This window comes from Meriones unguiculatus, chromosome 1, assembly GCF_030254825.1.
Source record: "Meriones unguiculatus strain TT.TT164.6M chromosome 1, Bangor_MerUng_6.1, whole genome shotgun sequence".
Classification (NCBI taxonomy): domain Eukaryota; kingdom Metazoa; phylum Chordata; class Mammalia; order Rodentia; family Muridae; genus Meriones; species Meriones unguiculatus.
Window position 1 is genome coordinate 149,911,864 of NC_083349.1, and position 14,931 is coordinate 149,926,794.

The 14,931-nt window shown below is 41.6% G+C and overlaps 1 protein-coding gene across 2 annotated transcripts in view; it reads right to left on the bottom strand.

Annotated features, from left to right (window-relative positions):
• The window catches only part of Arhgap42 (Rho GTPase activating protein 42), a 218,773-nt gene that overhangs the window by 126,639 nt on the left and 77,203 nt on the right, over positions 1 to 14,931 (bottom strand). For both annotated transcript variants that reach the window (XM_021643311.2, XM_060369291.1), the window contains one exon: positions 6,233 to 6,294. In XM_021643311.2, the coding sequence (XP_021498986.1) occupies positions 6,233 to 6,294 (62 nt within the window). The remainder of the gene's footprint in view (positions 1 to 6,232; positions 6,295 to 14,931) is intronic.

Genomic DNA, 14,931 nt, shown 5'->3' on the forward strand with positions numbered 1-14,931 from the left:
GGATGGAACCAGAAAAGATCATCCTGAGTGAGGTAACCCAGACCCAGGAAGACAAACATAGCATTTACTCACTTATAAGTGGACATTAACCGTAAAGTCCAGAATAACCATGCTACAATCCATAGACAGAAAGAAGCTAGGAAGGCCCCAAGGCAGAATGCTTGAATCACAGTGAGAAGGGGAAATAAAATAGAAATTTGAGGTAAAGAGAGGGAGGGAACTGGGTAGAAGGGGAGTAGGGAAAAGGAACAATCAAGATATAGCATTAGCCTGGGGAGGATGATGGAAGAGAAAGCTGGAATCAGTGCAACGTATCTTTAGGAGAAACTAGAAATTTAGGACAGTGGAAACTCCCAGGAATCTACGAGGTTGACCCTCATGAAGCCTCCTAGCAATAGGGGATCTGGAACATGAAAAGGTCATCTCCTTTAACCAGGCAAGACTTCAATGAAGGGATGGGGACACCAACCCACCCACAAAACCTTCCTGCCTATATGAGGTTCAGGGATAAAGAGGGAGCAGAAAGTAAGGGAATGGCCAACCAATGACTAACCCATCTTCAGTTCCATGCCATGAGAGAGAGTCCATCCCTGACACTATTAATAATATTCGCAGACAGGAGATTAGCGTAACTGTCATCTGATTGGGTTCGCCCAGCAGCTGATGAAAACAGATTCAGAGACCTACAGCCAAGTATTAGGCAGAGCGCAGGGAATCTTGTGAAAGATGGGGAGGAAGGATGGAAAGAGCCAGGGAGATCAAGGACACCATAAGAAAACCTACAGAAGCATCTAACTTGGGCCCATAGGTTCTCAAAGAGACTGAACCACCAACCAAAAAGCATACATGGGATGGACCCAGGACCCCCACATAAGTAACAGATGTGCAGCTTAGTCCTCAGGTGTGACCTCTAACAGCAGGAACAGAGGCTGTCTCTGACTGCTGCCTGCCTTTGGATCCTTTCCCCTAATTGGATGGGCTTGTTACTGACTGCAGTCCTCTGTGCTAGAGGCAAACCATTTGACCAGATCTGAAAAGTGACTCACTCTTATTTTGCCAGGTCTCTACTTAACCATGCCTCAGGGCTGCCTGCTTTCTCCTAATACTCCACACCCACACTCCTTCCACCACCCTCTGCCCTGTCCTTCCTGACACTAACCCCGACTTTCTCCTATGTGATCTCCATCTATCCTGACTGCACGGCAGAACCTCTTTTGGCTTCTTGCTGTATTCCAAGCTCAAGGAACAATATCCAGCTCCAAGAAAGACTACTGTAAATGTTTGCCAAATATGACTTCCCTTTTCAAAGGCTCCCCATGGCCTATAAGTTGTTTTTAGTCGACATATGAAATAATGGACTGCATTGTGACATTTCCGTATGTGTGTGTTTTGTACTATTGCCGTCCAGTTTCCCACTTCCCCTCCCACTGCCCCCTTCCTCCCCTAAATAGTTGCCCTTCTCCTTTCACATATATATCTGGGTTCTTCTTTTATAAATATATATAGTATAAATATATATGCCCTTCTTGCTTTATAAACATTAAATACACACACACACACACACACACACACACACCTAGATTGTGGATATAAGAAAAACAACCAGTATTTGTCTTTTGGAGTCTGGCTCATTTTGCTTATCACACTATCATTAGGGAAAATGCAATAAAGAGCACATGACATTTCTACTTATTGTTTCTTATAACTAATTAGAAATACAAAAGGCAAATTTACAGATGTTTTTGCCCTTCTCTTAGTGGCTATCAAAGATTTTCTATGCCTTCTGTAGGAAATGTATACAGTTCCTGTGTTTACATCAGAAAGAAGGGCAATGCAATTTGCTCCCTAAAGAAAAACAGTTATGTCCCTAATTTCTGAGCTGACCCTTTCCACCAATTCACTACTTTGTTGCCTAAAACTTCACTTCACACTTTTCTCCATTTCCTTTATTTTTAAAATTAAATTCACCATCCAAGTATTAACTTTTGTAGAATAGTTACACACTGACATCACAAATATTTACCTCTTAGGGCATCAAACTAGATTTGTGTGCTACTTAAGTACCGAAAAGCAGCACCATATCATAGTTCACAGATACAGCAAAGACTAACAAATCAACACCACCAATAAAAAAAGAATGGATCACCTTGCAAAGCACGTGCAATCTTAAAAGCGAAAGGCAAATGCTGTGGCAATGGCTGAAAGGCCAGCGCAGCTGCTGTACAAGCATGATGCGTTAGCTGAGGTTGAATGACAGAAGCAATGTCACACCAGACATGACATGTCACTCTCATAATCTCAGGGCTCCCATGGCAGATGAGAGGCGGGGCCAGGAGAACGCTCAGAAGCTCAGGGTCAGCCAGAGAGGTGAACACAGTGAGGAAGCAGGAGACTTGTCTCAAAGAAGGTGGAAGGGGAAAACCAACTCCCAAGGTTGCCCTCTGACCTCCATGCATGTGTTAAAACTCATACACATATGAGCACACACACACACAAACACAACACAAAAAAAAGGAATGTGAAAAGGTAAAAGCTCAATTTTCCAATATGATGTACAGTTTTCAGTCTACAAAGTAAAGGATGTAAACCCTACAAGATAAACAGCAAATGAGAGAGAATAGAGGCCCAAGTGCTGTGTCCATTTGGAAGCCATCATTAGGAACAAGAACACTTACATCTGCTAGCAATAAAACCCTGCCCAGGGAATTGTGCTGAAGTAGCAAAACAGAAAAGGACATTTTTAACATCATATACAATATATATAATGATGAGGAGGGAGAAAGCATAAAAACAACGAGAAAGTACTTCGCCTAGCATGCCCTGTTTAAAATGGGTCAAGTGTTATCTGGGAGGAAAATGCCTTAAAATTTTTCCAGATAGTCAGCAATTGTAAATCAATAGTGTGAATAAATAGGTCTTGGGAAATAGGAAGGTATAGAAAGATTAGATGTCTATTTTCAGGCATTCACTTACAAATCTCTAAGTTCAGCAGTTTTAAGTCTAGCCAGGAAGATAACAAGCACTATGACACCAATTTCAAGCAGAAAAAGAAAAATGCCTGAATGTTCCTGAAAACAGAATGCCACAGTACAAATATATTTTAAAGTTAATACCAGCTTAGTTCTCTGTAGATTACCAGTCATGAACAGAAAACATCAAACAATATAGTACCTGAGTTTTACAGAGGAAGTGTATAACTTTCCAAACATTCTTCTGAAAGCTAGCAAGGAATACACATGAACAGTTGGCCTTATCTCCCATTACTTGCCTTTCTTACACTCCAGAGTGGAAGTGTTAAATGAGCAGTGAAATGCTTGCAGGCAGCCTGCCAAGAGAGGCTTCACTGAGTGACCGTTATACAATTTCTATTCTGAGGTATTTTTAGAATTTTAACATACTTTTAGCTGTCATTACAAGTCTTCAGTCCTCTATAATATGAATTCTTTGAAATACTTCCCCAAATCCTAGAAAATATTCTCATTCTTCTGTCCTCTTGACTAATGACTTCAACTAATAGAAGAAAGAGAGAGAGAGAGAAAGGAAGGAAGGAAGGAAGGAAGGAAGGAAGGAAGGAAGGAAGGAAGGAAGGAAGGAAGGAAGGAAGGAAGAAAGGAAGGAAGGAAGGAAGGAGGAAAGAGGAGGAGAAAGGAAGGGAGGGAAGGGGAGAGGCAAGAAGGGAAGCGAGGCAGTCAGGAAAGCGAACAGTTGTTAGTTTGGGCTGTGCCCTGATCTAAGTCACTCCACTGTATGTAAAATAGTGATTTTCTAAGAAGGGGCTTCAACTTGACCAAGCGACTCCCGTTTACAAACAGCATTTGACACAGTTTTGAGGATGAAGGATGATTCTGCAATTAGTGCACAGATAAATAATATCACCTGTCTGGCACTACCTGATAAATCACTAGTTCCTAAAAGTGGAAAAGGAGCCACCCTATAAACGGGGACTGTGAGAGCCCATAGGCATACTAAAATCAAATCAAGGAGACCAGCTCTATGAATAAACATGCATCTACATGCACACATGGACACACCCACACAGGTACACACCCCCCCACACACACACAGTCTGGTATGGCAACTTTCCACTGATGGACCTAGCTGGTGCTAAAATGTCAAACATTATTACCTGAGTTTTAGAGAGGAAAAGCACAACTATCCAAACATCCTTCTAAAATAACCCATGAATGTGTCTTTTTAGGACAATACAACATATGTTTATTTAAATATCAAAAGACACAAAGTATCATAGAAGAGTGAGCTGAGACAGGACTTGAAAGTCAGAGCTTTAGATCTCTGTTCTGCTATTGGTCTATGTGACACTAAATAACTCCTTTACTGAGCTCTGCCTCAGACTCCTGACAACACTCAGCAGGAGTGAAAGTTGAGGTAATCTGTGCACTTAAGAAAGCACAACTAAGTGCTATGATTGTCAGTAATGTGACGCTTTGAATGAAAAGAACCTTCCACACCTCATTTTTTTAACGCTTGGTCCCCAGGTAGTGGAAATGTTTGAGAGGGCTGTGGAACCTTTACAAGGTAGAGCCATGGTGGAGAAAGTACACAGCCGAGGTGGACTCTGAGGTTCTCCAGCCAGACTCCAGGGACTCACCCTCTCTCCCATTCCAGCTTCCTCCACGAAAATGTAGCCAGCCAGCTTCCTGCTCTTGCTGCCTGCCATGCCTTTCCCACCATGAGGGACTGGCCCCCTCTGGAACCCCTTCATCTTCTAAATTGCTTTTTGTTGCGGTGTGTTATCATAGTGACAGAGATGAAATGACAACAAGCAACAGAAAGTGTCACCACCGCTGTTGACGTTGTGATGGACTGAGGGGGATGGACCACCCCTCAAGGCAGCCTTCCTGTCTCTCCAGATAACCTGAAGTCAGGGAGTGAAAAGCCACCACAGTGTGATGGAGACAAAAGTCAGAACTTTATCCGTGTGGGACACTGAGGTTTTGATTTCAGGAAAATTCATTTCGCTACATTGTTCATACAGAAGCCTGCAAATCTAAAACTTATTTCTAATGGTTAACTTGAAAGCCAGCAAAGTGTCTCCCTCGCTAAAGGCACTTTCAACACAAACCAGGTGCCCTGTGTTTGATCCCCAAAACCCATATAAAGAAGGAGAAAACCAACTCCACAAAGTTGTCCTCTGTCCTCTACAAAAACACTGTGATACACACAGCACGCACATGTGCACACAAACAATAAAAGAATCAATAATAATAAATCTGAAATCCATTGTTCAAAACAAGCTAACTGCAGACACACCGGAAACGTCCCTGTTAATGAATATATGCGTGTGCGCAATGTGCATGCTGTGCCTGCAGAAGCCAGGAGGTATCAGGTTCCCTGGAACTGGAGTTGCAGATGGCTGTGGGCCACCATGTGAGGGCTGAGAACCCAACCCAGGTCCTCTACAAGTGTTCTTAACTGCTGATCCAACTCACCAGCACCCCAACATTTCAGCTTATGTTATTGTTTCTTTTTTTGGTTTTGCCCATGTTTTTGTTTTTGTTATGGCTTTCTGGTTTTTTTATTTGTTTGTTTTGTTTTATTTTTTAAGACGGAGTCTCACCGTGTATCTGTGGGTCTCTTAGCAGTCATTATGTAACTAGGCCTTGAACTGAGCGCTAAGATTAAAGGCTTGCAACACTACACCCAGGCCAAAATTATACTTTGAATAAAAAAAAAAAGTGTTACCAATAATTGTGTTCTAATATTTTACATAAGCTAACCTATTGGCCTAAAAACATTTTATCTCCATTTTTCCCAGCTAGCAAAATCTTCCCAGCTTTCATGAACTCACTCAGTGTCATCTTTTCAAAAGTCTCACCCTAAAAGTCTAATAAAGTCAGCTTTTCTTCCATAAGTTATCCTTAAAGCTTAAAATACACCTCTATTATAACACCATTCCTGCAGTAAAATGACCTCTGAATGTCTGCTGAAGAAGAATGGTTTCTTAAAGGAAGTTTGCTTCAATAGTTTCAATTCTCACAGGAATTAAATGACAAAGAAAATAAAGATAATTTATATTTGCTGAGCAAACGAAAGAAATAAAAAATGGTTTATCTTACTAGTAAGAGTAGAAATTACAGTCACAAATCTTTTCAAAATTATGTGTAGCATTTGCTTTGTGTTTCTGGTCATGAGATGCTGTATAACTATCTAATTCTTCTTTCTGGCATGCTTAGACAAAGCAAGATTCATAAGAAATAAGGAACAAACTTACCAGTCTCCGCCTTTCTTCTTCCACGGCAATAAGCAGCCTTGCAAATTCTTTCAGAGATTGAGCTATTTAAACACAAGACAGAAAGAAAGGCATTAATCCTCTTTCAGGGATAATATTTAATTACATAGGAGCAAACATTACAATGAAGCTAGTTATTAATTTGTATATCTTATGCTGTGTGGTTTTGTCTATGCATCCATAGAATCATGTCTGCAGTAAGAGGCTAGTGAGTAATAACTGTGGGTAATAGGCGCTTGGTTCTGTGAGCTACAAAGTCAAGTTCAGAAGTTGGTACTAAAATGATCCTAAAATAAATACAGATCATATATTTAGTACATGAAATCTACATTTAAATAGTCGCAACTCTCTTCGACACTTGTCTGTTGTTATAAAACATTTTTAAAGTCTATAAAAAGCAATAAGCCAGGCTACAGAGATGGCTTTGTGAGTAAGAGTGTGAGCCTGAGGATCTAAGTTTGAACCAAAGGTCTTCCCACCATAGCTATAGCAATGAACATAAATAACATCCCACAAGAATGCTCAGTGGCCCATCTCCCAGAGAGTTTGGGTTTTGTCAAGGTGCCAACTAACACTGTAACAATAGGTGACTAACGAAAAGGAGGGAAGTGAAGAAGGAAGGAAGGGAGGGAGGGAGAGTGGGAGAGAGGGGAGGAGGAATAAAGACAAATTATAGCCAGCTACAAACTTGGAAAATAATGATATACAAATAATACAATAGTAATAAAGTAGTATCCTGTATTGAAAGAATAGAAAGATAGTAAAGCAGTTTGAAACCAGGACATATGACAAATGTGGGCTGTCAGGAAGTGGTACCTAAAAATGAAAATCAATGGATAACAGCACAATTATGGTCCTGAAAGACAATAAACAAAGAAACAAACCATAAGAAATGGTGGGTTTGGAGTGGTCTTTGGGAGTAAATACAAGCAGTGGAAACTGGCAAAAGCAGAAACTGCTTTTAGTTTTTGTTAAATTTAATAAACCGTATAATCCTTGAAACAAATAACAAAAAAAGAGAGATCCTACAATTTCTTTAGTTTCTAACAGCACATACTCAGAAGGACCCAAGTCACACACGCTACAATTTGTCAAAATCACATCATATCTACCACAAGCAAGCCAACGAAGAACCCTGAGGCAGCAGGGCTTCACCTAAGAATTCCAGGGCAGCCCAGATCCTCTGGCTTGATCTCCTCTGAAAGTGACCACCAATCTCTGGGGTCACACCTGAGACACTGTTGATGCCACGGGCTCCATGAGGGAATCCACTAAGGTGCAGAAGCTTTACATAAGGGTTTGGCAACTCAGGCTCTCATTTCAGTCTCCTGCTGCCTCTCCTTGTTCAAAAGAATGGTGGCATTTTCTACTTCACTTGAACTGGTCTGTTTCCCATATAAATACTATTTATAACTCGGCACGATAATAGCTGATTATAATGTAAATGTCTGGAAGACAAATTTTAGTATACAAAAGAAATTGAATGTCTGCTTCCCCACAACAAAACCCACCCGCCTCCAGCAGTTTTGGGGAACTGGATCCAGTCTGACAATAAATTTTGTTGCCTACTTTTTCTTTTGTTGTCTTCTCAGGGAAATGTCTTCAAACAAACAAAACCCAAATAACTATAACTTGTTGTTTTCAAATATTATAAAGCTGGCTCCACTTTAAAATTACATATTTTTGGCCTAAATGAGGATATTTGTGTTCTTTGAGAATGTGAACACAAGGGAACACTGACTATTCATTTCATAAGCTGGTTTCTGGTCCACCAGCTTCAGAAGCATGTGGCGAAAAAAAAACTCTTCTAACTCTGCTTGTAATGATCTTGGAGTACTACTTGAAGAACGGAAGGAGGACAAGAATCCCACAAAGTAAGCAGAAAAGTCTCAACTTATTATCATGTAAACCAGATTTCAGGAGAACAGGTTCCTGGGGCTCTCCTGTCACCCCCGTATCCTCAGAGCCCAAAAAGAAACTGTCAGAAGCTGGATAGAGCCGTCTACTGTCCCTGGGTAGCCACTAGACAGCAAAGTAGCAGCACTTTTGGACACGGGGCCACAGATGGCTTAAAAGAGTACAAGATCATAAGGGACTGTAAACAATTCCTCTAAAATCAAGAACAAAACAAAGAAGCCTTATTCAATATATACTTGCACCTTTAGTCAAAGTAACTTGGCAAGAGGAAAGAAAGAAAGAAAGAAAGAAAGAAAGAAAGAAAGAAAGAAAGAAAGAAAGAAAGGAAGGAAGGAAGGAAGGAAGGAAGGAAGGAAGGAAGGAAGGAAGGAAGGAAGGAAAGAAGAGAGGCTATAAATACGGAAAAGAGGAGAGTAAATAATCCCTGTGTGCAGATGACATGATTCTGTATGTAAATCCTAAATGTGCTAAGAGGTGGTTCAGCAGTTAAGAGCACTTACTACTCTAGCAGAAAACCAAAGTCGGGTACTGTCCTCACAGAAGGAAGCTCACCAGCACCTATAACGCTGGCTCCTGGGGATGATGCTTTCATGTGGCTTCTACAATAAAACACACGAGCAAGCACACAGACACACCAATATGAATTCCATTTCAAAATGGAAAGAAACTCCTAAAGACTCCAATGAAAGTTTCCTTGAACCAATAAACAAACTCAGTAAGGCAGAAAGGATACAAATCAACACAGAAATGAGTAGCAGGCTGGGGACATAGCTCAGGACAAGCATGGGCAAGGTCCTGGTTTCAACCCCTTGTACCACACTCACACACACATGTACAGATCACTTTCCTATGTGTTGGCAACTGCTGAGAATATTAAAAAAAAAAGAAAAAGAAAAAAGAAAACAATCTTTTTCATAACAGCTTTTAGAAAAATAGTAAAAGCTAGGAAAAAACTTACAGAAGAAAGTGGAAACCCCTCTAAGAATGAAAACTACAGAGCACAGAAGGAAAGAAGTGAAGAAGGCACTAGAAAGTGGGAAGGCTGTTCACGGATGCAGAGGGCCAATCTTATGTAAATGGCCTTTAGAGTGAAAGAGATTTACAGGTCGGTGTGAAACACCAGTGACATTCTCCACCAAAACAGAAAATTAGAATCCTTTAGTGCAAACAGAAGTGCAAAAGTCCCCCAAGTAGCAAGAGAGATCTTAAGCAAAAAGGACAATGCCAGGGACATCAGAATACCTGATTTCAAAAATGTGTTAGAGAATGATAAAAAACAGAAGCAACATGGAATTATGAAAACAGGTGCGTATACTGGTGTAATGGAGGTGAGGAGCCAGAAATAAACTCACACAATTGCGCTTACCAACCTTGACAAAAATTCCAAAGCACATGCTGGAGAGGAGAACTTTTGTCAACAGGCAGGGCTGGAGATAGCGCTTCTTGCTTAGGTGATGCCTACTAGACCCTGATCTCTCAACCCCACCAGCCTGCTTTAGTTTCCTCTCTGCCGCCGTGACAAAACATCCTGACAACAATGGAGAAGAGGTTTATTCAGCTTACAATTTCACATTACACTCCATTATTGAAGGGACGTCACTGCATCGCGTGCTTGTGGTCACACCAAGAGAGAGGTGAGTGCGTATACGCCCCCTTGTGTGCCTGTGCTGAGCGTACCTTCTCCACTCTTACATGGCTCAGGATCTCCTGCCTACAGACTGGTACTCCACACTGGGTTGAGTCTTCCCGCACTCACTATTTCAATCAAGACAATCTATACAGATGCCTATAATCCAACCCAGTGCAGACAATCCCTCAAACAAATCAAAATGGATCGATGACCTTCATGTGAAAACCAGGACATTGAAACTACCAGAAGAAATATGTTATAATGCGTTGATGTACTGTGACACAGGCAGTAATATTTTGATGCTTAGAATACAAAAGCAAGAACTGACATATGTGATTGAGTCATAACACTTCTGCACAGCACAGGAAATAAGCAGTGCAGTGAAGGGATAACACACAGAATGGGAGAAAATCCCTTCCAAAAACTCACCCGACTGAAGACTGATATCCAAAGTATAAAGGACTCAAAAAAAAAAAGTTAATAAGCAAACTAGTAACCCGGTGAGTAAGTGAGCAAAGGATTAGCAGATGCTCCCCCCTTGTAGACCTATAAATGGCAATCAGTACATGAGCAATGTTCACTGCCTTCATCCATCAGAGAAGTAAAAACCGAAAGTGCAGTGAGATTCTGCCTCCTCCCTCGGAGGGTGGTGATAACCAATTAACCCATCGATCAATTAGAATAAATAGCAGTGATGCTATGGCAGAAGTGGAACCTTGTGCACCGCTGTGGGAATAAACCAGTGCAGGCTCTAGGGAACCAGTTTAGAGTCTTCTCAAAATAAATAAATAAATAAATAAGAACCTAAAAGGAGAACTACCGTGTGATCAGGTTATACTACTTGTGGGTCTGTTCTGAAGGACGCAAGGTCCACAGGTAAGAGATACCTGCATGCCCATATTGATTGCAGCACTGCTCACAGTAGCCAGGCTATGGAATCAATCAATTGAGGTGTCGCATACATGCCTATAGAGAGAATGGAGCATTACTCAGCCATACAGAATAAAGAAGTCATTGAGGGGATACTAGTCCACTCAAGCAGGGGGCTCTGGCAGGCCTTATCCTTTTCCCCACTCACTCTGCCTTGCTAAAGAACTATTAGATTAGAGTCCTAAAGCCAGCCACCGAGGTCTATTCCTTTATGTGGCCACTTCCTCCTCCTGAGGCTGACTACCAAGGTCCAGCTATCAAAGTATTGAAGTCTGGGAATCAAAAGCCCCCTTTGACTCACCTAATTAACACACCCAATTAAAATTAAACACCTCATTTTAGCATGGGGTTTCCTGTTTACCTTTATGAACTGCATTTACCCAAGGGCCATGTCTGTCACCTCTCTATCCAGAGGCAGTCCTTGTCCCTCCTATGTCCCTCCAGGACAAATACCTTTTCAACCTTTCCTTAGTTCCTGTCCCCTTCTTCCTGGTCCTCTAACTCCTGTTTTGTCTTACTCCCTGCCCTTTATTCTCTGGGGCAAATAAATGTTTTTTTTTGTGCTGAGAACTTAGTCTTGGGGGTGCCCAGCTGATTCAGATTTCTTACAGTCATGGCCTGTGCAGGAAATGGACGGAACCAAGTGTCATGCTATGCAAATAAACCAGAATATGACAAGCACCCCACGTTTCCCCTTACGTGGGGAGACAGGAACATCTTTAACACGAACCATGGAGGGACCACTAGAGAAGGAGGAAGGACTAGGGGTTGGGAGGGGCTACAGGAGGGGACAAGAGAGGAAACCTTGGAGGAGAGATATGAACAAATAACATCTATAGGCATATATGAAGATCTCAGTGATGATGGTTATGAGTATGTATGATAAATATGCATTAGTAGCAATTTATTCAACATGGCTTTAAAAAAAAAAAGAACATGAAAACTACAGGCAACTTACTGTGTTCCAGACCTGGAGCAAGGGCCATGTCCCACCACTGAGAGCCTTTGGGACATTTCAGAGATGTCATCTAGACAAAGTCTAAAATAGTTGCTAATCATATACAGACTTCTAGTACCCATGCAGAAGTAACTGCTTAGGATCCTTCATATTTTATTCATTAATACCTAATATGGATAAAAATATAAATAAAAACCTAATAAATAAAATAAAAATCTAGGTCCAGACTAGCACCTACTGTACGAATCATTACAGATTCTGACCACAACTGTTTTCAAGATGGGAACTTCTTGATGTAGGGGAACTTCTCCAAAAATCATACTTGATACACAATAGGTTTTCCACCGGTGAACACTGTGTGAACCTCTAAGTTAGGCCATACCTCTATGCAGCATATTCAAAGCACTTGAATAAAGGTACCAGCATTTAGTCTCTGACATATGAGCTATCATAAAAAAGATAAGCCAGATACTTCAGAAGGTTATGTCAGTTATCTAAATTACTGTCACCTGCATACAATTTTCCTGGCTGCATTCACTGCTAATAACTCTCCCCTTCCTGTCCATCCGTGGCACATGATAGCTGGAGAACAACCAAGAGACTTTTCCATATAAATTAGAACTTTACAAAAGTATTTGAGGTCACAAATATTGTGATACACACTCCTTTTATCTCCACAATATAGGACTGGAAAAACACTCTGGGAACTAGTGAAATCTGTTCTCCAAGTGTACTGGGAGAGGCCGTGTGAGTATGAAGATTCACAGTGGCAACAATCAAACACCACCCCAGGTGGTGATGGAGTAGAGTGATGGCATGGACATACCTGCCAAAGACACCCATGCTCCACTGAATGTCCACAAAAACCTTTTTCCTAACTTAATCTTTTAAGCAAATGTTAAGCAATTAACTTAAAACGTTAATCTTAAATCTACACAACTTTTTTTTTTAACTAGAAAACCTTTTACCTATCTAAAGTGAAAACGTGAGATACCTCACTAAGGATGATCTTTTCTAGTTCCATCCACTTGCCTGCAAATTTCATGATTTCCTTGTTTTTAATTGCTGAGTAGTGTTCCATTGTGTAAATGTACCACAATTTCTGTATCCGTTCCTCAATTGAGGGACATCTGGGTTGTTTCTAGATTCTGGCTATTATGAATAAAGCTGCTATGAACATGGTTGAGCAAATGTCCTTGTTGTGTACTTGAACATCTTTTCGATATATGCCTAGGAGTGGTATAGCTAGATCTTGAGGTAGCATTATTCCTAATTGTCTGAGAAAGTACCAGACTGATTTCCAAAGTGGTTGTACAAGTTTACATTCCCACCAGCAGTGGAGGAGGGTTTCCCTTTCTCCACATCCTCTCCAGCATGTGTTCTCACTTGAGTTTTTGATCTTAGCCATTCTCATGGGTGTAAGGTGAAATCTCAGGGTCGTTTTGATTTGCATTTCCCTGATGACTAAGGATGTCGAGCATTTCTTTAAGTCTTTCTCTGCCATTCAGCATTCTTATATTGAGAATTCCCTGTTTAGCTCTGTACCTCATTTTTTAATTGGATTACTTGATTTGTTGCTGTTTAACTTCTTGAGTTCTTTATATATTTTGGATATTAGCCCTCTGTCAGATATAGGGTTGGTGAAGAAATCCAGGTCTGGCGGTTCAGCCCTGTCACCCCATCACTCCAGAGGCTGAGGCAAAGTATCAGTTGGAGTTTGAAGGCAGTCTGGGATAAGCGGAGAATTCCAGGGCAGGGTGAGCTACTGGGTGAGACTACTCAGAACGAAGCAGGATCATGGGTGTGGCTCAACTGGGAAAACATTTGCTATCCAGCCTGAGGACCTGAGTTCAATACCCAGGATCCGCATGAAAGAAGGCCAAAATCAACACCCAGTGTCCCCAGAGCTCCTCCCATATATAAATTAAATAAATAATAAATAAGTGAAATTATATAAAAAAGCAAACTAGAAAGGAGGTGACCCACTGTTGACCTACCACACCCCTATTCAAGTTTCAAGTTCCCTCAGCATAAACTTCACAGACTTTTAAATTGTAACAACAAAATGTGTGAAGCTCTTCTTTCAGAAGCCTGTCCTCAGTCTGAAGCAGCACCCATTCCCAGACAAAAGCAGGGAGAGATCACCAGCATAACGGCCCAGACAATCTCAGTCTGCCACGTCACCTCCTCGAGTGAGCACATCCCTGGCGATTTCCAGATGAGCTGGAGCCTAGAACGAAGTGAGCCACTTCACTGAGTCCCGGGGAAAACAGAAAATCCTTACAAGTGTGTGTATATATATATATGTGTGTGTGTGTGTGTGTGTGTGTGTGTATTGCCTCGGATCAAACCGAGGCAATTACATTTTAAGAGACCAAGTGAGACTCTAGCAAGAATCTCTTTGCTGTTTGGGAGCAAGAAAGCATGAAACTGGGCTGGGAAAGCCCAGCTCAGGAGCCCTCCAGACTGATTTTCACACACAGGAAGAAGACACAACTTGGTGATGAGCTGGGACAAGTGAACTAGTTCTGTGTTCCTGAAACTACCCTTACCAAGAAGAGTAAAAATAGCGTCCGTGTACAAAGAATGACTCTGTATGCCGCACGCGTGTCGTCTGTATGTGACGAGGTCGAATGACTCTGTATGCTGCATGCATGTTTGTATGTCACACTGCAGACACAGGCAGGGATTTGCAGGACACAGAACCCTGAGGAGCTCATGCCAGAAACAGCTGCTGAGAGAATTTTATTTCTTTGAATTATTACAAAACTCAAGGGTGGCACAGAAGTGATGTCAGTGGAAGAGGTCTTTGACTGCTGATTGATTTAATCTCAACACAAAGCAACAAAAACACAGGGCAGCAAACACAGTCTGCTGGTGGCATGCCTGGATAGTTAAAACTGTGTAATGATACAGGTGGAGGGGATTAAAAGCGGCCTTGCCTTTCCCATCAGGCATTAGGGGGTCTTTGGTCTTTGACCGTAGTGAATGTCGCCAGACAGACCACCCACTCTGCCATTCGGACCTTATTTGCAACCACAACCCTAGCTGCTATCTTCTGAGAGCCACAACTTCAAATAAGACTTTCTACTCCATTTGTGGCTTTGAGTTCCACAGAAAGCAGCCAGACAGGGAGCGGTAGTGCACGCCTTTAACTCCAGCCCATGGGACGCAGAGGCAGGTAGATCTCTGCGAGTTGGAGGCCAGCCTGGTCTACAAACTGAGCTCCAGGAAAGCCAGGGATAT